The following is a 24,978-nucleotide window of genomic DNA, read 5'->3' as shown; positions in this document are numbered from 1 at the left end:
CAGTCTATATGTAGATAATTTATCTACTGTAGATTATAGGTGCCATCTTAGGATCATTACCAAATGTAATTGAGTTACACCCAACCCAGTAAGTTTATGGCTTTTCCCATTGCAAAAATACAGTTGAAGTCGGAAGTTTGCATACACTTAGATTGGAGTCATTAACTCGTTTTTCAATCACTCCACAAATTTCTTGTTAACAAACTATAGTTTTGGAAAGTTGGTTAGGACATCTACTTTGTGCACGACACAAGTCATTTTTCCAACAATTGTTTACGGACAGATTTCGCTTATAATTCACAATTCAAGTGGGTCAGAAGTTTACTTATACTAAATTGACTGTGCCTTTAAACAGCTTGGAAATATCCAGAAAATGATGTCATGGCTTTAGAAGCTTCTGATAGGCTAATTGACATCATTTGAGTCAATTGGAGGTGTACCTGTGGATGTATTTCAAGGCCTACCTTCAAACTGAATGCCCCTTTGCTTGACATCATTGGAAAATCAAAAGAAATCAGCCAAGACCTCAGAAAATACATTCTAGACCTCCACGGGTCTGGTTCATCCTTGGGAGCAATTTCCAAATGCCTGATGGTACCATGTTAACCTGTACAAACAATAGTACGCAAGTATAAACACCATGGGACCACGCAGCCATCATACCACTCAGGAAGGAGAAGCGTTCAGTCTCCTAGAGATGAACGTACTTTGGTGTGAAAAGTGCAAATCAATCCCAGAACAGCAAAGGACCTTGTGAAGATGCTGGAGGAAGACTAATTTGCGACCAAAAGTATCTATATCCACAGAAAAACGAGTCCTATATTGACATAACCTGAAATGCTGCTCAGCAAGGAAGAAGCCACTGCTCCAAAACCGCCATAAAAATGCCAGACTACGGTTTGCAACTGAACATGGGGACAAAGATTGTACTTTTTTGGAGAAATGTCCTCTGGTCTGATGAAACCAAATTTGAACTGTTTGGCCATAATGACCATCGTTATGTTTGGAGGAAAAAGGGGGAGGTTTGCAAGCTGAAGAACACCAGCCCAACTGTGAAGCACGGGGGTGGCAGCATCATGTTTTGGGGGTGCTTTGCTGCAGGAGGGACTAGTGCACTTCACAAAATATATTGCATCATGAGGCAGGAAAATGTGGATATATTGAAGCAACATCTCAAGACATCAGTCAGGAAGTTAAAGCTTGGTCCCAAATAGGTATTCCAAATGGACAATGACCCCAAGCATTGTTCCAAAGTTGGAAAATGTGTGGGCAGAACTGAAAAGGCGCTTGGGAGCAAGGAGGCCTACAAATCTGACTGTTACACCAGCTCTGTCAGGAGGAATACGTCAAAATTCACCCAACTTATTTTGGGAAGCTTGTGGAAGGCTTCCTGAAACCTTTGACCCCAGTTGAACAATTAAGTCAATGCTACCGAATACTATTTGAGTGTATGTAAACTTCTGACCCACTGGGAATGTGATGAAAGAAATACAAGCTGAAATAAATAATTCTCTATTATTCTGACATTTCACATTTTTAAAATAAAGTGGAGATCCCAACTGACCTGAGACTTATTTTTTTTACTAGGATTAAATGTTAGGAATTGTGAAACTGAGTTTAACTGTACTTGACTAAGGTATATGTAAACTTCCGTCTTCAACTGTACATTACTCCCTTTCACGGACTGTCACCATGCGATTTGTCTGTCAGCTAGAGAACACCGCCTCAGGCAGCAGGACTATTAAGCCTTATGTTAGGGGTCTGTCTCTTGTGTTTTGCTGTGTTTCTTAGTCATTTCATTAGGGACTATGTTCTGGAAGTACACACACGGGCTCTACACACTGACCTTTTTTTACAAGGAGCACGTGTGTGCCTAAGTTAAAATGTAGGTGAACACAGACAATTAGGAGCACAATGAAAAATGACATTCCTGGTCTCACAGCAAAATATTTTGGTGCATATGCAAGTAAAATGGTCGCACTGTAGAGCCCTGCACGCACGCGCATGCAGAGGCCAGAGAAAGTGCTACGGGTAGTGGACTTGTTTCCTGTTATAAATCACATGACCGGAAGAGGGAGTTAGCTGATGTTGTAGTCTTTCAGGTGTCTCCTGTTTGTAAGATGGCTGACTGGTGTGTGTTTGATTGTTTGGCCTCTCTCCCTGTCTCCCTAAAAAGCTGGCAACCAGAGAGACAGCTGCCCTTCAGTGACGTGCGGCTGCCGCCTCCAGCCGACTACCACAAGGACATCGGCGAGGGAGAGGAGGTTGAGGTACGCCAGGCTGTTCATGTCATGTCACAGACCCCACTATCTCCCTCTAGGGTTGCGAAACTGCTTCTAGAAAAGTTCCAGGAATCTTCCAACTGGGATTTCTGGGGGGGTTGCGGTTTTCCCCCAGTGTTACTGTGATGTCATACAGAGTCCCGTACCATACATTAATCCATATCACTATCAACGGTCTAGTTTGCTTCCTCCGCCATGATTCCAGTCATAGCTGGAGATTACTACCCATGTGGCAGTTCCCTGCTAGTCCAGAGATTACCCGGAGTCCTGTTCACCACGGCAGCGTGATCTAGAGAGAGATTACCCACGGTCCAATTTAGTCACGTGATTAGCCAGCTAGGATTCCATTCATCACAGCAGCACTCATTATCGCCATTGAGACAAACTCATCTCATTGTCCATATCATTTATTTATATCTCATACATTCACAATTATCACTTTTCTATAAGTTTTTCACACCTGAAAGTGATGGTTTATGCTACATTGTTTTCCGAAGAGAGATTCCCTCTTTTTGTAATTGTCCAGTTATATTCCTCTTATTGCTCTGGTACCATCCTTGCTATATGCGTCCCTAAGCAGGTATTAGGGTTGCAAAGTTATGGGAACTCCCAGGTTTCCTATAAATATTGTTTGGAATATTCCTATATACAGGAGGAAATGGGCCTAAACAGGAAATCCAGAATTTTTTAACCAGGGACATAGTGGAAGTTTGCATCCCTTGCAGGTATAAACTCTGCTCAGTTTTAATCATCTCTCCTCTACCCCTCCCCAGGTGTACTCCAGGGCCAACGAGCAGGAGCCATGTGGCTGGTGGCTGGCCCGGGTGAGAATGATGAAGGGAGAGGTGAGTCAGGGACTGGTGAGTTAGGGGTTGGGTGCACGCTGGGGCCGGCATGGGGTCGGTGGGGGGGGGTACGGTGTGTGTTCGTAAGGAGTCGAGTTTCCTGTTTCACAGTTTCACTCTCTTTTGTGAACAGAGGCATGAAGAATATCTCATTCTCAACCAATACTTTAGCTATTTAGTCCTCTTTTCAACATCAAGATCAGTCCATGTCGTCATTTGGTGCACTCTCGTGTCATGTGCATGTTGTGTGATGAATCAGCGTTTTAAACACCCTCATCATCCACTATGGGATATCCCTCAGTCATTCCTTGGCTAGACCGACTGACAGCAGTCTAGTGTAGGTTAATAGGGTCAGCTAAGGCAGCAGGAAGCGCATTGTGTGTTTAATGCAGGCTGGCCCATACTGTAGGGCCACCCAGACTATACACAGATTCTAGATTCCATATTGACCCCTACACCTGACGCACTTCTGTAGATCAGAAAGCATTCTCTAGGTGGAATTATGGGGGAAGTTTCACCTAGTCTATGAGAAGGAACTCTAAAGCAACTACCATTGTTTTATACCTGTTCAATCCTCTCAGATCTTCAGGAGTGGCGAGGCGTTTTCTTCCCGAGTCGGCCCCCTATTCCCTATATAGTGCACTACTTTTGACCGGAGCTCTGAGAATCAAAACAGGCAGACTATGGGTCCGTAGGGTGAGACTGAGGAGGTGTTGGTTATTGAGGACTCGTGCTGTGTGTCATGCTAGATACGACAAGGGTGAGACTGAGGTGTTAGTTATTGAGGCCTCGTGCTGTTTGACGCTAGATACTACAACTGCATTTGGATCCGTGATAAAGCCCTGTTGGAATGTCTGCTCTGTTTAGTGATGGTTTTAATACTGGCCTAAGAGCATGGCGTGTGGTGTGTTCCGTCTCTTTCTCCTCCCTCTTTCTCGCTCTTATTCTGAGCCAGAGGGGACTAGAAAAAGGGCTTGGTTCATCAATCAAATTAATAAAGGCTAAGCTGGATGAAATATTAAAGAGAAGTGCCATTTTTGATTTACTTTCCTTAAAAACCCTATTAATCCTCAATGTGATGGAGAAATAAGTTGTCTGTGGTATGAATGCAGTCTTGGTCTTTTTTTTAGATTTGTTGCGGTGTTTGCTGACTAGGTAGTTGGGCAGTATTAACGTGTCTAGCCTGACTGAATATGGCCCCTCCTTATTATTTGGCCCATATGTTCATATGGGTTTGTCTCTTGATTAAATACTCTTCAGCACTACTTTTATTTCTCTTGCCATTTCTCTCTGAGAACCCTTGTCTCAATTTGAACCCTTCAGTTCTACGTCATCGAGTACGCAGCCTGCGACGCCACATACAACGAGATCGTCACGCACGAACGCATCCGTCCCGTCAACCCCAACAGCCCCTCCTCCCGAAACTCCTTCCACAAGGTCCCCATCGCTGTCCCAGAAGACCTCCGGGACATGTGAGTGTCTGACCCTGGCACTGCACTACACCAGCCTCACCACTGGTGGCGCTGTAGCACTGCACTCAGACTGACCGTCTACGGGTGTTACTCCAATAGTCACTGGAGTATATTGCTTTGACATGAAATGGAAAACCTATTTCCTATTTAGTGCACTACTTTTGACTGTTCTGTCTCGTAGTGAACTATGTAGGTTATAGGGTGCTATTTGTGAGGGGGTTCTTGTTACAGTTAAATACATTGAAATGTCATCTGAGCTTTGTCGTGTTTGGCCAGGCCAATGGCACCTCTCTCAGTAGCTACATAGTGTGTTATTGTTGTGAGTAACTGTGGATTCACCCAGAGTTTATTGTTGGACCAACAGCTGTGCAAACGACAACATCCACAAAGACTTCAGGAAAGCCATCGGCGCCAACTGTATCTTCTACAGTGCAGCCTCACACGAGCTCACCGTGCTGGTCAGTATTACAACTACTGCTTCCAGGGCCTGTATTCACTAAGCTTCTCAGAGTAGGAGTGCTGATCTAGGATCAATTTAGCCTTTTTAGGTCATTCATAAGGTTATATGGACTGGGGGGCTTGATCCTATATCAACACAACAACTACGACATGTTTTTAATACGGACCATAGTTTTGTCCTTTTTTTCTCTGTAAAAGTAGCTTTCTCACACTAATTCTCTCTTTCTCTAGTCAACGAACGAGACGTCAGTAAAGCGTGCTGCTCTCCTGAGCGACATGCACTTCCGCAGCATCCGTACCAAGCTCATGCTCATGTCCCGCAACGAAGAAGCCACTAAACACCTTGAGGTACAAATGCACATCATGTTCATTCAATTAAAATGTAACGTGGAGACAGGCCATCAAAATGTCGAGGCATACACCCTTTTCTCCTTGCCCCTCAGACCAGTAAGCAGCTGGCGTCAGCATACCAGGAGGAGGTGAAGGTAAGGGAAGACCTGATGGGTCTGGCCATTGGCTCCCACGGTGCCAACATCCAGCAGGCCAGGAAGGTGCCCGGCGTCACCGCCATCGAACTGGAGGAGGAGAGCTGCACCTTCAGGATCTACGGAGAGGTGTGTGGGCGTGTCGTGTTTGTGCGTGTGTTTAGGTGAGAGAGAGGGGTCTTGGTGTGTGTGTCAGTCTTTGTCTCTGTGTATAATGGCTTGTTTGCATTGCAGACTCCAGAAGCAGTGAAACTGGCCAGGGTTTTCCTGGAGTTCAAAGAAGACTACTTCCAGGTGCCCAGGAACCTCGTAGGTGAGTTACCTTCTTGACGCACCCCATCCCATTAGCGGGATCATTTTCATCAACACCCGCTGAATTGCAGTGCGCAAAATTAAAATAAAATGACTAAACATATTTAATTTTCATGAAATCACAAGTGCAATATAGCAAAACACAGTTTAGCTTGTTGTTAATCCACCTGTCGTGTCAGATTTTGAAAATATGCTTTACAGCGTTTGTGAGTTTATCGATCACTAGAAAAAAACATTATGAACACCTAGTATCAAAGTAGCTTGGTCACAAAAATCAGAAAAGCAATAATGTTTTCACTCACGAGACTCCCAGTTACATAAATGTTTGTTTTGTTCCATAAAGATTATTTTTATATCCAAAATACTTCCATTTGTTTGGCGTGGTATGTTCAGAAATCCACGGGCTCGAGTTGTCACGACATCGCAGACAAATGCTAAATAGTATCCGTAATGTCCACAGAAACATGTCAAACGTTTTTATAATCAATCCTCAGGTTGTTTTTAAAATATATAATCGATAATATATCAACCGGGACAATCGCTTTTTCAATAGGAGAGGGAGAGACAATGGCTGCCCCACTCTGTTGCGCAAGCAAAACTCATGTGAACACCCAGCTATCCACTGACGCAATGTTATCTTTCTCGCTCATTTTTCAAAATAAAAGCCTGAAACTATGTCTAAAGACTGACACCTTGAGGAAGCGATAGGAAAAGGAAACTGGTTGGTATCCCTTTAAATGGAGCGAAGGCATGCTATGGAACATGGAGCTTTCAAAATAGAAGCCACTTCCTGGTTTGATTTTCCTCCTGTTTTTGTCTGCCATATCAGTTCTGTTATACTCACAGACAATATTTTGACAGTTTTGGAAACTTTAGAGTGTTTTCTATCCTAATCTGACAATTATATGCATATTCTAGTTTCTGGGCCTGAGAAATAGGCAGTTTCAAATGGGTACGTTTTTCATCCAAAATCAAAATACTGCCCCCTACACTCAACAAGTTAAAGCACATACCCGTGATTTAGTCAATCACAAAATGTCCTGTGTATATACATGTATTGAGAAACAATGATACCATCTCAATTGTGCCATCGTTTTTTATTTTAATATAAACTTGACTCGTCCAACTATTCTTGACTCGTCCACCTTTCCCCCCCCCCCCCCCCCCCCCCCCTCCCAGGCAAAGTGATCGGCAAGAACGGAAAAGTCATTCAGGAGATCGTAGACAAGTCGGGTGTGGTTCGGGTCCGGATCGAGGGGGACAACGACAAAAAGCTTCCCCGGGAGGAGGTAGGCAGGCAGGGGGCTGGCAGAGAAGACACTGCCCCTAAACAAGAGGTGAATGGAGCGCTGCGGCCGCTCTAACAATAACCGTACCACGGTGTTAATTACCGCTTCTATGTTTTCACCGTCACCGCCATCGTCTTTGTCAATTCTGATCGCTTTCCCAACATTTCCAGAGATTCTGGTTGGAAGATTTCTGGAGTTAGGAAAGAATAAGCAGGAAATCCAGCAATCCTTCAACTGGGATTTCTGTAAAACCATAAGCTCTGTCTACAGGCTGTCAGTTATCCCATTTCAGTTTCCACAGCATGTCTGTACTGTATCGCACCTGTTCTAGGGGGGTTGGCTGGGGTCTCATCGGTTGGTGTTTGTTGTTCACTGTGCTTTCTTGTGATTGTGAGCGTACACGCAAGTTTTCTGAAATGTTTCCTTCAAAGAGAACCCTCTCTCATTCAGCGTATTTCTACATCAACGTAAATACATCGGTTCTTTGGCCCTTGCGAAAATGTACAAATGTCCATGACTAAACAGCAGGACTCGCCCTCCTGAAATCCATGACGCGCTCTCCACTAGTAAGTCTGCTCTACCAGTCTGTCTTAAATCCTCCTCTCCTCCTCTCCAGGGCATGGTCCCCTTCGTCTTTGTGGGAACTAAGGAGAACATCAGCAATGCCCAGGCCCTGCTGGAGTACCATGTGGCCTACCTACAGGTGAGACACACAAGCAGAAACCCATACACAGACCACCAGACAAGTAATAGATACTCAACCCCCTAAGTATTCACTCCTCTTTTTCCACATTTTGTTACAGGCTGAATTGTATTAAATTGAGATTTAATGATGTCAAAGTGGAATTGTTTGTGGAAATTTGTCGCCCATGTCGCTTTGAGCATGGTGAAGTTACTAATTACATTTTTGATGGTGTGTCAATACACCCAGTCACTACAAAGATACGGGCATCCTTCCTAACTCAGTTGCCGGAAAGGAAGGAAACCGCTCAGGGAATTCACCATGAGGCCAATGTTGACTTTAAAACAGTGAGTTTACTGGCTGTAATGTGGGAGAACTGAGGTTTGGTCCACGTTATAGTGACAATACTAACCTAAATGACAGAGTGAAAAGGAAGCCTGTACAGAATAAAATGTTCCAAAACATGCATCCGTTTGCAAAATTGCACTAAATTAAAACTCAATGTCCTGGATACAAAGCTTTATATTTGGGGCAAACGCAACACATCACTGTGTACCACTCTTCATATTTTCAAGCATGTTGGTGGCTGCGATGTTATGGGTATGCTTGTCATCGGCAAGGGGGGGGGATAAAAAATAAACTAAATAATGCTAAGCAACAGACACTGGGAAACAAATGAACCTTTCAGAAGGACAATAAACACAGGCCCAGTGTACACTGGGGTTGCTTACCAAGGCGACATTATGTTCCTGAGTGGCATAGTTTTGACTTAAATCACTTAAACCCAAGACTTCAAAAAGGCTGTCAAGCAATGTTCAATAACCAACTTCACAGAGCTTGAATAATTTCAAAGAATAATGTGCAAATATTGTACAATCCAGGTGTGCAAAGCTCTTAGACTTTCCCAGAAAGACTGTCAGCTGTAATCTCTGCCAAAGTTGATTCTAATCTGTATTGATTTAGGGGTTTGAATACTTATGTAAATTTGATTTCTCTATTTCATTTTCAATAAATTTGCAGGAATGTCTCAACATGTTTTCATTTTGTTATTATGGGGTATTGTGTGTAGCTTGAATTCAGGCTGTAACAGAACAATGTGGAGTAAGTCGAGGGGCATGAATTCTTTCTCAAGGCACAGTAAATGTTGACCCTATATGCCTCTGAATATCTAGAGTAAACCTAGGCACTGTGACTGGGCCAATGGCCTGAATATACACGCATGGTAGGCGTTCCCCTTACTCACAGTTCTAGGATCAAATTACCCTCCCCCATAACCATATAAGGCAATTAATATCTGACCCTGAATCAGGAGCAAGTTTCTAATCTACCTACTTGTGAATATGGGAAACTAGTGTATTTCAATAGGTGATGTACTGTACACTGTATGGGGACTTGTGGGGTGGGTGGGGGTTCCAGATCATTTCAGTGGTCACCTGTCCCCCCCTCCATCCACCCTTTACCTCCATGTGAAAGCTGCTGAGAGTAGCTCCGTTTTACCCTTACCCTGCGTGCTTTTATAAATAGTCCCCTGCTCAGGGTTGGGAAGAGGGGGTGGCGGTGTAGATTACAGGTTATCTGGACCCTAGCCTCCCAAAATAACGCCTCTACCCATCCTTACACCCCCTTGCTCCTGGTCAGCCACCTCCCTCAAGGGTCAGCTGTTCAGCAGCTGTTGCATTCTGAAGTGACACCCTCAGCCACCTCACCTAACCAAAAGGCCCCAGTGAACTGCTGTCAGTGTACTTGATCCCCAGCCCTTACACTCCTAAACTGATCCGGCTACCCACAGTCTTGCCCACACTGCAGAACTGAAAAAGATATGTCAGTCTTAAAGGCTTTTTTCCTTCTTCTCAGATACTGAAATTTCACGTCAAACTGTTGCAGTATGGCCCATAAAGCTCCCGACAAAAGTAGTGCACAATATAGGGAATGTGATGCCATTTTGGGATGGGTCCTGTATGTTTCAAAGGCTCAGGTCCAGGCTCTTTGCCCACACAAGATATTCTTTCTGTCTATGTTGTAATGAAAGAAGACGAGTCGGCGGCCAGTACTTTCCAATAAACTTCAGTGGACTATTAACAGAATATATTTACTTAAGAATACATATGGGAGCAGTTAGCATAGTGCATCAGGACCCTCAACTGCAACGCGTTTCAACTAGTCTTCCTCAGGCAGCGTATGTTCTAACGTGCTCTGCCCTATAGGAATGTGTCTAGGATGTACACTACCGTTCAAACGTTTGAGGTCACTTAGAAATGTCTTAAAAAATAAACAACATTTTTATCCATTAAAATAACATCGAGTTGATCAGACATTAATGTTGTAAATGACTATTGTAGCTGGAAACGGCAGTTTCTTTTTTTTTTAATGGAATTTCTACATCTGTGTACACAGGCCCATTATCAGCAACCATCACTCCTGTGTTCCAGTGGCACGTTGTCTTAGCTAATCCAAGTTTATCATTATAAAAGGCTAATTGATCATTTGAAAACGCTTTTGCAATTATGTTTGCACAGCTGAAAACGGTTCTGATAAAAGAAGCAATAGAACTGTCCTTTAGACTAGTTGAGTATCTGGCGCATCAGCATTTGTGGGTTCGATTACAGGCTCAAAATGGCCAGAAACAATGAACCAACTTCTGAAACTCATCAGTCTATTATTGTTCTGAGAAATGAAGGCTATTCCATGTGAGAAATGTACGAGATCTTCAGTTTCTTGGCCAACGCCGTGCACTACGCCCTTCACAGAACAGCTCAAACTGGCTCTAAGCAGAATAGAGAGGGATGCCCCAGTGCACAATTGAGCAAGAGAACAAGTGTCTTGTTTGAGAAACAGACGCCTCAAGTCCTCAACTGGCAGCTTCATTAAATGGTACCAGGCAAAACACCAGTCTCAACGTCAACAGTGAAGAGGCGACTCCGGGATGCTGGCCTTCTAGGCAGAGTTGCAAAGAAATAGTCATATCTCAGACTGGCCAATGAAAATAAAATATTAAGATGGGCAAAAGAACACAGACACTGGACAGACGAACTTTGCCTAGAAGGCCAGCATCCCAGAGTCGCCTTTTCACAGTTGACTTTGAGACTGGTGTTTTGCGGGTACCATTTAATGAAGCTGCCAGTTGAGAACTTGAGGCGTCTGTTTCTCAAACAAGACACTTGTTCTCTTGCTCAATTGTGCACTGGGGCCTCCCTCTCTATTCTGCTTAGAGCCAGTTTGAGCTGTTCTGTGAAGGGTGTAGTGCACGGCGTTGGCCAAGAAACTGACATCTATTTCTTATTTCAAGATCTTCAGTTTCTTGGCAATTTCATTTCTCAGAACAAGAATAGACTGAGTTTCAGAAGGAAGTTATTTTTCTAGCCATTTTGAGCCTGTAATCGATCCAACCGATGCTGATGCTCCAGATACTCAACTAGTCTAAAGGCCAGTTTTATTGCTTCTTTAATCCGAACATAATTGCAAAAGGGTTTTCTAATGATCAATGTTCCTTTTTAAAATGATCAACTTGAATTAGCTAACACAATGTGACATTGGAACACAGGAGTGATGGTTGCTGATAATGGGCCTGTGTAGAAATTCATTTTTTTTTATTTCCAGTTACAATAGTAATTGATAACATTAACAATGTCTACACTGTATTTCTGATCAATTAGATTTAATGGACCAAAAAAAGTGCTTTTCTTTCAAACACAAGGGAATTTCTAAGTGACCCCAAACTTTTGAACGGTAGTGTATGTTCTAACATATACACTGCCCAATAGGAATGAGTCTAGGATGTAAGTTCTAACATATACACTGCCCAATAGGAATGAGTCTAGGATGTAAGTTCTAACATATACACTGCCCAATAGGAATGAGTCTAGGATGTAAGTTCTAACATATACACTGCCCAATAGGAATGAGTCTAGGATGTAAGTTCTAACATATACACTGCCCAATAGGAATGAGTCTAGGATGTAAGTTCTAACATATACACTGCCCAATAGGAATGAGTCTAGGATGTAAGTTCTAACATATACACTGCCCAATAGGAATGAGTCTAGGATGTAAGTTCTAACATATACACTGCCCAATAGGAATGAGTCTAGGATGTAAGTTCTAACATATACACTGCCCAATAGGAATGAGTCTAGGATGTAAGTTCTAACATATACACTGCCCAATAGGAATGAGTCTAGGATGTAAGTTCTAACATATACACTGCCCAATAGGAATGAGTCTAGGATGTAAGTTCTAACATATACACTGCCCAATAGGAATGAGTCTAGGATGTAAGTTCTAACATATACACTGCCCAATAGGAATGAGTCTAGGATGTAAGTTCTAACATATACACTGCCCAATAGGAATGAGTCTAGGATGTAAGTTCTAACATATACACTGCCCAATAGGAATGAGTCTAGGATGTAAGTTCTAACATATACACTGCCCAATAGGAATGAGTCTAGGATGTAAGTTCTAACAAATGCACTGCCCAATAGGAATGAGTCTAGGATGTAAGTTCTAACATGTACTTCTGTCTCTCTAACAGGAAGTGGAGCAGCTGCGTCTGGAGCGGCTGCAGATTGACGAGCAGCTCCGTCAGATCGGGGTGGGTTATCGTGCTCCCCCTAGTCGGGTCGGGGGCACTGGCCCCGGGGACAGGGAGAAGGGCTACCTGACGGACGAGAGCAGCAACTCCACCAACCTCCACACCTCCCGCATCTACGGAGGCCGCGGCCGAGGGCGCAGGCCCTCCAACAGCCAGTACTCTGGATATGGTGACTAGACAACTCCTTTGATCCCTCCCTGTTTATGACAGATTCTGACTTAACAAACCTGGCATGCTTCTTATCTGAATAATTCAATTTCCTTTCTGGGTTGTTAGTTGTTGGTTCTGTGTGATATTAGTTGTTTGCAGTCTCCACTCTGTCAATAGTCTTCAGGGATGATGATCTGGTTAAATTTTGAGCTTTGCTGCAGTGAACACCAACTAGTCTGACTCTACTAGGAGAACACCCTCTCTCATGGGTTTGCTGATGAGTTGACTGGTACATACTTAGACTACCGGTAGAACCTCCCACGTATGGTGGGAGGTAACTTAGCGTTCAGAGCGTTGGCCTCGTAATCCCCGAACCGACTAGGACGAAAAATTGGTCCATCTGCCCTTGAGCAAGGATCTTAAACCTAATTGCTCCAGGGTCGCTGTTAGTAATGACTGATCCCTGGCCGTGAGTGGGATATTAAAAAAAGTCAATTTTACACCACACACGGTACAGGTTACACACTTGTGCATGTGTGAAACAGGACAAATATAAGCACCCTCTATTTGACATAGACCCCACCCTGCATCTTCCTCTTTCCTCATGCACACCCTCTCTTTATCCTCTGTTTTTGCTCATCCCTTGTTCTATACCTTTGTTTTTTATGCTGTATGTTTCTGTCTGTGTTACAGGTACCAACTCTGAGCAGTCCAACGCCTCTGAGCCTGAGGACCTCAATGAGCGTGACCAGCGTCCACGGGGCGTGGGTGGAGATGAGCGAGGCTCCCGCCGGGGTGGCAGGGGCCGTGGATCCAACACCGGACGGGGCCGCGGAGGACCCGCCTCACGACCTTCCAACTCAATCAGCTCCGGTACAACACGGGGGGATAATAGTCCAAGCTAGGGTACTGAGTTGTATTCATTAAGCACCAAATGGAAGATAACGAACGGAATTAGGGAAGTACTGCCTGAACTTGTCCAATGAGAAACGCTCGTTTGTGTATTTTGTAGCAAATCGTTTTTCTACAGTTAGCCCTAATGAATCGGACCCGGGTGATATTGGCATCTTCCAGGTCAAACCCCATGGTCTAGTTGTTTCTCATAACTGGAAGGTGGTGCAGTTTGATGTTGTAGGCCTCATCTTCCCATCTCTCACGTTCCCTCTTTTTCTCTCCCCTGTCCAGTGCTGAAGGACCCGGACAGCAACCCGTTCTCCCTGCTGGAGGGTGAGAGTGAGCAGGGTGACACAGATGCCAGTGAGGGGGTGGGAGAGGTAGACCTCAGGAGACGCTCTCGCCGTCGCCGCAATGACCAGGAGCCCAGTGTGATGGACGCCGCTGCCACAGAGTCAGACAGCCAGGCCGGACCCAACGAGAATGGACTGGGTAGGAAGGCTTGAGGCTTAATTTTGTAGAACGCCAGATGGTTATGCTGTGAGACTAGGTTGAAGTATAACGTTTATTTTCTCAGACTTCCTATCCATTATAAAAATATTTTTTTACCAGATGAGCAGGGCAGACCCCAGCGCCGCAACAGGAGCCGCCGTCGCCGTAACCGTGGCAATCACCCAGAGGGAGGATCCGCCAGCTGTGACAGACTGCCAGTTGAAGGTGAGTAGTGTGTCAGACCGTCCCTCCATGTTGTCAGTCTGGACCTTGGATAGATTTCTATTCTCTACCCTATCCTTCCTTAGTCTGATCCCCTCACTGTGTAGCGCTGGGGTTGTAACCACGAGATCCAGTATAATGACATCACTGTTCTCTGGGTTGTTTGGTTCTTCAGTAACCGTGGCAGACTACATCTCCCGCGCCGAGTCCCAGAGCCGACAGACCCTTCCCCAGGAAACACTTGCTGCTCCCGAGCTCAAGGTATGCGCGCACACACACACGAAGATGTCAGCTTTTAGTTTTACTGTTAAACTGACCATTTCCCTCCCCTGCTCTCCTTCCTCAGGAGAACGGGAGCAGTGCCAAGAGGGACGAGCACATGGCCCCCTCCAAGCGTTCCCCTAGCAACGGCATGGCCACACCCAGCGAGACCCTTGTCAACGGCGTCTCGTAGAGGACTAGGCCTCGCCCCCTAAAAACCCACGTCTAGAGCAAGACTTCATGGCAAACTCTGTCCCTGCTTGCATTTACTTAAACCTTAAAACAGATGAGTGAAAAACGACAAAATACCAGATTCATACTACTATGAGAGAGAGGGGGGAGAGAAAGTACATAAAAACACACGTAATGGTGTATGTTATCCTATCTATCAGTACTTAGTGCTTATTTAAATAAAAAACACCTAGCTTGCCAGAAAATAGCTGGTGGATACGACTTGATTTTTAAAGAAATAACAAACACAGGATGGGACTTTATTTTTTGTTTTTTTTGCAAGTTTTTTGTTTTATTTTGATGTTATCACTGGTTTGGACTTTTGGCCGCTCTCCCATTCAAACAGACATGTCTTTTACCAGTCTTAAGGTCCGGAGGATAGATGATGCTAGCTGGAGGATAGGAGGGATGGGCGGACGAGTCCAAGAGGTGAAGAACAAGCGTCAGGCGTGTTACGTTACGTACCCTGGCCTAAACGTCAGTTGGTGATGATGGACAGAAAGTCAAACAGATGTGATTATTGATAGACATTGTGCCTTGAATTTGAAAAAAAAAAAAAAAAAAAAGAACTAGTTTGTTTTTGTTTCACAGGAAAGAGGTTTTTCTTTGAGAAGAGAACAGACCAGTACCGAGGGAAGGGGGAGTTAAATGATTGCAGAGGTATTAACTGGTAATACAGAAAAGAACGAGGGAACGAATGACTGGCCAGAGAGTCTGGTGCCAAACAAAACTCAAGGCGCTTGTCCTCCCTAAGAGTGGACTGGACAGTGTTTGGGTTGTGTGTGTGTATGTATGGATGTATGTACGTGTGCACAGTTGAGAACTGGCAACCCTGGGTCAGTGGTGAGTTCACAATGGCAGGTGAGGCCACTATTGGCTGGGAGGATAGGAAGGGGTGTTGTGTCACTTCCCCTCTCCCTTGCTTGACGCTCGTGTCCGGGGCTGGTCCTACACACAGCCTTTCAGACTGACAGACAAGGAAATAGATTGAGTACTTGATAAGTCGATGGATTTAGACTGTAAACAAAACTTCACAGTGCCTCTTTCTCCGGGCCTACTGGCTGTGTGGAATAGGGAGGTAGGGTAACATGGCGCTGTAGCTCCCAGCCACACTAACAAATGCCTGGGTGAACTGCAGCATGGGAGACCCAACACACACGCCATGATGACCAAGAGATGGAGGGAGGTAGACTGTAGAAGGCTGGCCACGTTGTTTCACCCTTCTAGAGGGTCTGGGTGACGAGCGCAGCTTCAAAAGAGATGAGAGCTATACACACGCACTGTTACACACAGATGCACAAACTGCAACACGACACTGTTGCAATTCAGTCACGGGCGGTGGGGTGCAGCCAGTGTGGTCGCCCCACGTTATGTTCGGAGGAGACGTGAGTGTTTTTGAGATTAACTAACTATAAGCAAGGTGGTTGTCCTGTTCTTAAAAGGCGAGGGGCGTGAGGGAGGAGACTCAAACTCTTGTTGGCTTGTGGGCTCATGTTGTTACTGTCGTCTTGGTTACCTCTCAACTACTTTTGTTCTTTCCACATCATAGAAAATGTGAAATAAAATGGAAGTGAAATCAACTGTCTGAGATGAACTGATTGATTTCTTCTGTCTGAGTTTGCGCTCTATTTTTCTAAATCGATAAACAAGCGAATTTGCATGATCATTTAGCAGTAGCTTTGCATGAGGGAGAGGGTCACGTTTCAGCTTCACCATTACGTCATCCACTACTAGAACTGCTGCTAATGTCCACATCGAATGTGTTTAAGAATCCATACCTTGGAGCAGGGCTCCAATGTTGTTCCTGGAGAACTACCATCCCGTAGGCAGGCTTTTGCTCCTTCCAGACTGTAGCTCTCCAGAACCAGGGTTGGAGAGCCCTGCTTTAGACACTTTAGTACTGTAGTGGCTTCTCTGACTACCTTTCCACCACTCATTGACCCACAAGATGGCTGCCTTTTTACTGGTATGACTAAGAATAGAATTAGCCCCATTTCTTACTCTTAAGTATTACAATATGTTTTTAACACAAACCTGGCACATCAGTGTTCTCACAGCCACAAGTATTGAGTGGGTTAAATTTGGATGAGGTGTGTTTACTGGATTAAAATCAACTGGATTGTGTTGCCCCCTTTTGGTTAAACTGTCTTTCTGTGTCATGGTATGAGAGCAGAGCACTGATTTTCAAATAATGAATTCAGTTGTGCATGCCTGCATGTGGGATTAAGAGACCGATTGAGCACTTAATGTATTGTTTGTGAAACGTATACCTCACTTGTCTATACTGTATCTCCCTCTTTTGGCTCCCTGTATCCCTATGTCTTTCTGGTTGGGGAGAATGTTGACGTTTGTGTGTATGTTAGTAGTACTGTTTAGGTACTGTCAACTCTTCACTCTGTGTCAGGTTGTCTGGTCTTCTCACTCATGTTCTGATGGCAATAAAGGACTTTTCATTGTTTGATACATTTTTACGTATTTGTCCCTTGGGCTAAATCAGGAGTTGCTGAAATACAATAGACAGTAACAGATTGAATAGTCTAGATTAATTCCAACCTTTTTGAAATTATTAATTTGTCTATTACAGCAGCCTATGCTGATAATGTTTCTACAAACACAGCGCTAAACCCTCATTTCAGTCCTCCTAATATCGTTACAGAGCATTTAGTGCTCTCCAACCTTGTTCCTGAAGGGCTACTGTCCTGTCGATTAGGCTGAAACCCTAATCTAGCGCACCTGATTCTAATAATTAGCTGGTTGATGAGCGGAACCAGGTTAGTTCCAACTGGGTTTGGATTGAAAACCTACAGAAGGATCGTGCTCCAGGAACAGGGTTGGCTGATCCAGAGGCAGCAGGGCGCCCTGGGTCTCAAATTGCACCTTATTTTCCCTATATGCCTCAAACTCCGCTCTGGACCTTGAAGCCAGTTCCACTGCATATTTTTGTTCCCCTCTTATCAGGGACTGATTTACACCAGGTCCAGGTGTGTGCAGTTAATTAATTGTCAGGTATAATTATTCATGAAACTTTGTCTAACCCGAAGGTTGAAAAACGTCTGACTTCCCAGATTTGAGTAAAGTAGGTTTTGTGTTACATACGACCTCCATACGTTTTGTTTTAAAGCAGTTAGGTGGCAGACTGCAATTAGTCCACCAGGGGGCAAGTGTACATTTCAAGGGTAAACCTGTTCATAATAGAATGAGTTTCGACAGTTTATCTGAGGCTCTCAGAGGAAGGAAGAGGTACACCACTGTCTCAACATATTTTGCAATCAGTCCGTACACCCGTTTGAAAAACATCGGCTGCTAGGCGTTGACATTTTAACGTAGTTGTGGTTAATGTGTAAATTGGGATTCAAAACTGAGGATAAACATTGATACAAATGGGTGGCTCAGGATCTGATGAACAGGACTGCGCCGTTGTAATCCGCAGATCAGTGTGGACTGTAGCGCTACATTCCAAATGTCACCCTATTTGTCTGGTCAAAACTAGTGCATTTTGTAGTGAATAGGATGCCATTTGGGACAGATCCTCTCAACCCAACTTTACCACTTCTCTGTTCAGTTTAGCATGAAACCAGTTCTCAGTCAGGTCTCATAGACTAGACGTAACATAGTAAATGTAAATCCTTGACACTCAAATTAGTATGGTTTCTTTTACATTTGGTACGTTTGGTATAAGATCTATGGTTACTTCAGGAAAAAATGGAAGTTGGGTGGTTGGCTGGGCACATAACATGAATGTCTAGCAACCCAAAGGTTGTGAGTTCGAATGTTGTCACGGACAACTTTAGCATTTCAGCAAATGTTCAAGTATTTATTACTTTTTTAGCTACTTTGCAACTACTTAGTGTGTTCGCTAATCCTTCCCCTAACCTCAACCCTGTAACATATCATACTAAATAGAGTGTTTTGGATTTACATACAGAATAATACGAATTTCTCTTTGACCAGGTTGGTGTTCTGCAATAGCCAGGTAAAACACCAGCCCATTTTTCTCCTTGAGGTTCCCATACTGGCCCATTATTAGCACTATGGCCAGTCTGTTTCTCGAAACACCCAAATAGTATTCTAACTAGGCCCTTATCAATCTATAAGAACAGAATATATTGTCAACAGTCACTAAATTAGTTTTCTTTTGAGATATCATTTGAAATGTTTTATGTTGCTGTGCGTTGGTACCAAAAGCCTATGTTGAGTGGAATCATTTGCATTCCCTATGCAAAGATAGGCTACCCTTTTTTTTTAGAACTGCAGGCAATAAACCGCAGATGGACAATGGCACATCACATATCTTGCCCGAGAGACCTTTGAATTTCCTGTTCTACAGAACCTGTCACTGTGACGCAAGTCTAATTAGTGATGCAATTGTTGTGCTTGGATTATTGTTTTACTGTCAATGATGCTTTGCCATACACACCATGCACGTGGAAACGGGTTGAGAAAAGAGTAGTTATTTTGTGTGAATGTTGTTTGAATGGATGCTTTCTCACTCGTTGATGAAGCAAACAATGGGTGACTCACGTCTGAAGTTTCCCCATCGACACATCACAACTGAGTGTGGTATTCGAGCATATTTTTGTGGTCGTCAGCAATCTCTTGATCAGCACTGCAAAGAAACAGCTTGTGTGTGTGTGAGAGAGAGAAATATAATGCATCAAAAGAGTCGCAGAGCGTATCAAAACTATAAGATTGCATTGAGGAATGAGGATATGAACTGTTTTTATTCCCCAGGTCCACTTTAAAAAAATAATAATACTGTTTTTACACATGTTGGGTTGAGGTCCTTTTTAATTGGTTTCTTCTGAAACTTCTTCTTCGGCTATATCACCAATAATCAGTAGTCAGTGTATTTAACAAGGCCAGATAAGTTTATCTTTAATCTGTCAAATGCTTTTCATCCCCAGTTCAACTGACTAGTGGGTGTAACTGCAGGCGTGTCAGTGTGCTTGAATACCCACCAATCATAACTACACTGATCACAACCAGGCCAGCAAGTCTCCCAACGTGGACTCAGCAGTGGAGAGAGAATTCTCAGTTAAGGTGGGTTTTTATTTGTAATCCATTAAACTATTTTGGAATTTAGAAACATTTTGTATGTGGACTACAAATAGATGAGATCCAGAGTCAATTACTCTTAAGTTTTGGCTCTGTATTTTTCACTTTAACTGAGAAATGTAGGCTTACAAAAAAGCTGTCTTGTAATTTTAGATGGAGAGGAGGGAAAGTTGAGCCACCCTTGTTTCTCGGAAACCAAGATGTGTCGTTTCACCAAATATTTAGAAAGAGGTTATCATTTCACGGAGTCTGTGAAGGAAGAAACCACATGGAAAAAGCAGTAAGCTAGGTAGGTCCAAAAAACGGATTTTCATCAAGTCAAATTAGTTTATTAGAAGTTATGTGTAATTTTATGATTGTTCTATAGATCCGTTGGGGCCTCTAAGCTTCAATATGAAGTCCTAAATCTAGCATCCTTTTAGCTGTGTGGGCTAAGACAGTGCCTTTGAAAAGTATCAGACCCCTGGACTTTTTCCACATTTTTTTAGGTTACAGCCTTACTATATAATTGAAAACAATTTTTTGTTGTTGTAGTAAATTAAAAAATAAAATAAAACTGAAATATCACATTTACATAAATATTCAGACTCTTAACTCACTACTTTGTAGAATCACCTTTGGCAGTTATTACAGCATCAAGTCATCTTGGGTATGATGCTACAAGCTTGTCACACCTGGCTGTAACGTAACAAAATGTGGAACACATCAAGGGATCTGAATACTTTCCGAAGGCACTGTAAAGTCCAAATGTTTGCCTCGGGAAAGTTGAGCCAATGGTTGAGCAATTATTTTCTTCCCAGGGGTAATGCAATGAATTATCACTTGGATATGAGGTAACAACACACTGGGATATGAGGTAACAACACACTGGGATATGAGGTAACAACAGGGCCTAGTCTGTTTAGAAGTGTTTTAAAAAAAAAGAAGTACAAAGTGTTTGTTAGGTGTTAAGCCTGTGTTTACATTAAAAAAAAAATGTATGTTGAAGGCATACTGCAAACCGCATGCGTATCTGCTAGCAACTTCATACTGGACATGGAGACATGAGAATGGTATCCATGAGTTAAATGACCTCATTGCCAAAATTTCAAAGTATCCCTTTAAAAGACAAAGTGATTGTGTTGAATTGTGTTTGTAGGTGGCTCAACTTACCCTGTCCCGCTGCTCAATTTACCCCATAAGATGTGCTTTTTGACAAAAGCTATGTTTTCAAAACTGTTATGTTTACATGAATTCTGATTATTTCCATGGATACACAACACCCTGAAATATATGTAGATATCTTTATTTCCCCTGACAGAGTGATGCTGAGTGTAAAAAATGGCTCAACTTACCCCACTCTCCCCTACTATAGGGTACATTTCCATCAACACAAACACACTGTTCTGTATTAGGAAACTAGCAAATAGCTAGAACAGAAGTTGCCTATTTGTGCAATGGCTTTCACATATATAGATAGACAAGGCAAACTTGCACAGAGGATGTGGAGAGAGTGAGACAGAGAGATAAGCCATCTCTCGCTCTTAACAATTTGAGATGGTAGTGGCTGTTAAACTTTTTCAGGCAAACTTGACACTTCAGTCGTGTTAGACAGAAACCACCATGGCTAATAATCGAAAACAATTGCCAGTTTGGAGATGGCTTTTACGATTTATTAAAGCATCAGGAAGCGAGGCAGAGAAGTAGAGGTATGCTAAGAACGTTCTCTGAAGGTTTTTGCTAACGTCTATACTGTAGAATGTTCCCCAGACTCGGTCCTGGGGTCCTCCCTGGGTGCACATTTTCTTTTTTGCCCTACACAGGTAATTCAACAATCAAAGCTTGATGATCAGGCAATCTCCTGACAACTGATACAAAGGAATGTTCTTGCAACATTCTCATGAAACATGTCTAGAACATTAATATTTTATGTTCTGTGAACACGGCAACCATGTTCTTTGTATGTTTGGTGTAACATTGATGGAATATTCTCCTAAATTTCAATCATGCTGTAACTCTGAATTTCCAAGATACGGAATGAGTCCTAATTCGTAATGCCTCTTTGCCTTGTTTCTTTGCAGTGTTGTACACAGTAATTCAGAGTCAAAGTGGACAAAGTGTCAGAAGCAGAATCCGAACTGTCAAGATGACCAATTCTAGCAGCAGCCCCGGCTACTGCCCTCTCATCCAGGCCATGGTGAACGCCAGCGTACCCTCCAACTCCTCGGCTGAGGTGGGGGCTCTGAGCCTGGCCACTGTGTGTCTCCACGGCCTGGTCTCCTCCTTCGGCATCCTGGAGAACATCCTCATCCTGGGGGTTGTGGGTTTCCGTGTCCGCCGTACCGTCATCAGCGTGTGGATCCTCAACCTGGCTGCCTCGGACCTCTTGGCCACGGCGTCACTCCCCTTCTTCACCATCTTCCTGGCCCGCGGAGGCACCTGGACCCTGGGGACCACCTTCTGTAAACTCCACTCCTCCATCTTCTTCCTCAACATGTTCGTCAGCGCCTTCCTGCTTGCGGCCATCTCTCTGGACCGCTGTCTGGTGGTTCACAAGCCCGTCTGGGTCCACAACCGGAGGAACGTGCAGCTGGTCGGCAGGGTATGTGGAATCATCTGGGCCCTGGCTGTGCTCTGTACCGTACCGTACTACCTGTTCCGGGATACTATTCATCGGCGTGACGGGAGGGTCATGTGTTACTATAACTACGCTCAGTATCTCCCAGTTAGGGAGTTTGACCTAGAAGAGCTGTGTGAGGCACGCCAGGATGCCCTGGCCTTCTCTAAGCTCCTCCTGGCCTTCATTCTTCCCCTGGGGGTCATTGTGTGGAGCTATGTATCAGTGACCATTGGTATCGCGCGGCGTGGCCGCAACCGGCACCCTTTCCGCTTCGTTAGACTAGTGGTAGCAGTGTTGATGAGCTTTGTGGTCTGCTGGGCTCCATACCACGTCTTCAGCGTCCTGGAGGCTGTAGCTCAGTATCGACCCTCCCTCCGGGGCCTCGTGGCCAGCGGCCTGCCCCCCACCGCCAGCCTAGCCTTCCTCAACAGTGTGCTAAACCCCATCCTCTATGTGTTCAGCTGTCCGGACCTGTGCCATAAGATCAGACAGTCCCTTGCGGCAGTAATGGAGAGCGTGCTGGCGGAGGACCTAGGGGAGTGGTCACGGCGACAAAGCACGCAGAGATCTTCCAGCAGTACCTCAGAGCTGCTGCTGAGGGGGAGGAGGTCCCTCAACAATGCCCCCAGCCTGAGAGGAAGAGACTTCAGGGCGGAGGAGGAGGAGGCGGCACAGAAGACGAAGGAACCACACCCTGCTAACTGAGAAGGTGTTGTGTCAATGACAGTTCCGATGCCAAAGCCAGGTTCCCGTCTAGGTTCTGCAACAGTGGGATACATAATAATCCGTTTATAAATCATTGCATTTTGAATCTGTGTAATGTACAGCATAGACGCCAGAAGGATTGAGGAATATATCTTGTGTGGTTTGCAATGGTTTCAGTAGTGTTAAACCAAAGGCCCAGCAATGTGCTAGTATGCTTTTATATTTGCTTTTTGCTTTTATACGGTACCCATTCCAAGTAGGCTCTGATGCACCACTTTTCAATTGCAGACTTGCCTGCTAATGTAAATGGTGACCCACTGGTCTCGCTTTGGCAAGTCACTACTATGGAATTTCTGGACGCTCTTAGTTATTGATGGTAAAAGTCCACTGGGGCAGACATGCTTGAACCAAGTATTCTACGACTGTACATATGATTGTGGAACCCTTGACACATATCTTTTTAATCTATCCATTCTCTTGGGTATTATTCCTAAGGTGTGGAAGGTGGCCCTTGATCTCCCGCTCCACAAAGGAGGTGATCCATGCTATCTTCGTAATTATCACACAATCTCAAAACGTTCATGTCTAGCGAAGATATTAGAAGTCTCTGTAAATTCTCAGCTGCTCTCCTTTTTTAGATGGAAAATCGATTCCGAATGCTCACCAGTCAGGCTTTAGGCCAGTACAGAGCACCATCTTGGCTGCTTTATATGGTTAACGCGCTAGGAAACAGCACCGCACTGCCCTTTATATTGATCTGTTGAAAGCATTCGATATGGTTGATCATGCACTCCTGCTACGGAGGCTATCTGAAATTTGTGTAGACCAACTGGCCTGTGGCTGGTTCAAAAATGAATCTACACGACAGACGTAAATGTACACTGAGTGTACAAAACATTAGGAACACCTTCCTAAAATTGATTTGCACGCTCTTTTGTCCTCAGAACAGCCTCATTTCGTTGGGGGATGGATTCTACAAGGTGTCAAAAGCATTCCACAGGGATGCTGGCTCATGTTGACTCCAATGCTTCTCACAGTTGTCAAGTTGGCTGGATGTTCTTTGGGTGGTGGACTATTCTTGATACACACGGGAAACTGTTGAGCATGGAAAAACCCATCAGTGTTGCAGTTCCTGACTCAAACCAGTGTGCCTGGCACCTACTATGATACTCCGTTCAAAGGCACTTAAATATTTTGTTTTGCCCATTCACCCTTTGATTGGCACATACACACTCCATGCTTCAATTGTGTCAAGGCTTAAAAATCTTTCTTTAACCTGTCTCCTCTTCATCTACACTGATTGAAGTGGATTTAACAAGTGACAGCAAACAGGGATCATTGCATTCACCTGGTCAGTCTGTCATGGAAAGAGCCAGTGTTTGTAATGTCTTGTACACTCAGTGTCTGTCTGCTGATGGAGTTCAGTCTATTTTTTAAAATATTTTTTTTTACATAACCAAGGAGTGCCACAAGGCTCAATACTATGCCTTTTACTGTTCACTATTTACATTAATAATGTTTGTCCCTGAATAATAAAAATGGGCTTACATCTCTATGCGGATTCGTTATTTATTCATGTGCCCCATCAGTGCAGCAGGTCGTTCGCGACCCTTGGTTTTGATTCAATTCAAGAATCGCTCACCGATCTTAAATTAGTGCTAAATGTTGATAAAACCAAGTATTTTTTTTTCAGGTCTTGTGAAATTGATCCTAAAGACCTGCTTATCTGTATCTTGAGAGGAGCCCAAATTGAGCGAGTTCCCCATTGTAAGTCTCTATGGTGCCTTCGGAAAGTATTCAGACCCCTTGACTTTTTCCACATTTTGTTACGTTACAGCCTTATTCTAAAATGGATTAAATAAAACAAATCCTCAGCAATCTACACACAATTCCCCCTAATGACAAGGCAAGTACAGGTTTTTATGGTGGTGCTGAGACAGGATTGTGTCAAG

At 44.0% G+C, this 24,978-nt stretch overlaps 2 protein-coding genes across 7 annotated transcripts in view; both read left to right on the top strand.

The window, feature by feature from the left end:
• Positions 1 to 17,125, top strand: part of LOC110531672 (fragile X mental retardation syndrome-related protein 1) — a 29,928-nt gene extending 12,803 nt beyond the window's left edge. For 2 of the 5 annotated variants that reach the window (XM_036987507.1, XM_036987508.1), the window contains exons 3-17: positions 2,177 to 2,270; positions 3,056 to 3,142; positions 4,451 to 4,599; positions 4,964 to 5,057; positions 5,290 to 5,406; positions 5,502 to 5,672; positions 5,778 to 5,856; positions 7,035 to 7,192; positions 7,761 to 7,847; positions 12,358 to 12,586; positions 13,261 to 13,440; positions 13,753 to 13,953; positions 14,074 to 14,178; positions 14,351 to 14,436; positions 14,522 to 17,125. In XM_036987507.1, coding sequence (XP_036843402.1) covers positions 2,177 to 2,270; positions 3,056 to 3,142; positions 4,451 to 4,599; positions 4,964 to 5,057; positions 5,290 to 5,406; positions 5,502 to 5,672; positions 5,778 to 5,856; positions 7,035 to 7,192; positions 7,761 to 7,847; positions 12,358 to 12,586; positions 13,261 to 13,440; positions 13,753 to 13,953; positions 14,074 to 14,178; positions 14,351 to 14,436; positions 14,522 to 14,629 — 1,945 coding nt within the window. In that variant the 3' untranslated portion in view covers positions 14,630 to 17,125. The remainder of the gene's footprint in view (positions 1 to 2,176; positions 2,271 to 3,055; positions 3,143 to 4,450; positions 4,600 to 4,963; positions 5,058 to 5,289; positions 5,407 to 5,501; positions 5,673 to 5,777; positions 5,857 to 7,034; positions 7,193 to 7,760; positions 7,848 to 12,357; positions 12,587 to 13,260; positions 13,441 to 13,752; positions 13,954 to 14,073; positions 14,179 to 14,350; positions 14,437 to 14,521) is intronic. The other 3 variants (XM_036987511.1, XM_036987510.1, XM_036987509.1) reach the window with 3 other exon arrangements.
• A 141-nt stretch (positions 17,126 to 17,266) lies between these two features.
• On the top strand, positions 17,267 to 24,579 carry LOC110531673 (prostaglandin D2 receptor 2). Of its 2 annotated transcripts, XM_021614993.2 has the most exons (3): positions 17,267 to 19,707; positions 19,876 to 20,011; positions 21,783 to 24,579. In XM_021614993.2, the coding sequence occupies exon 3, from the start codon at positions 21,848 to 21,850 to the stop codon at positions 23,024 to 23,026; it is 1,179 nt and encodes a 392-aa protein (XP_021470668.1). In that variant the 5' UTR covers positions 17,267 to 19,707; positions 19,876 to 20,011; positions 21,783 to 21,847; the 3' UTR covers positions 23,027 to 24,579. The 2 variants fall into 2 exon arrangements, with proteins under 2 accessions (XP_021470668.1, XP_021470669.1); XM_021614994.2 differs by lacking the exon at positions 19,876 to 20,011.
• The last annotated feature ends 399 nt before the right edge of the window (positions 24,580 to 24,978 follow it).

Source organism: Oncorhynchus mykiss, chromosome 9 (genome assembly GCF_013265735.2).
Source record: "Oncorhynchus mykiss isolate Arlee chromosome 9, USDA_OmykA_1.1, whole genome shotgun sequence".
Lineage (NCBI taxonomy): Eukaryota > Metazoa > Chordata > Actinopteri > Salmoniformes > Salmonidae > Oncorhynchus > Oncorhynchus mykiss.
Note: the sequence above shows the minus strand (reverse complement) of the source record. Positions and strands in the feature narration are given on the sequence as shown.

Excerpts from the sequence above, each read along its gene's own strand:
- LOC110531673 (XM_021614994.2), top strand. The coding sequence starts at position 21,848 with ATGACCAATTCTAGCAGCAGCCCCGGCTACTGCCCTCTCATCCAGGCC.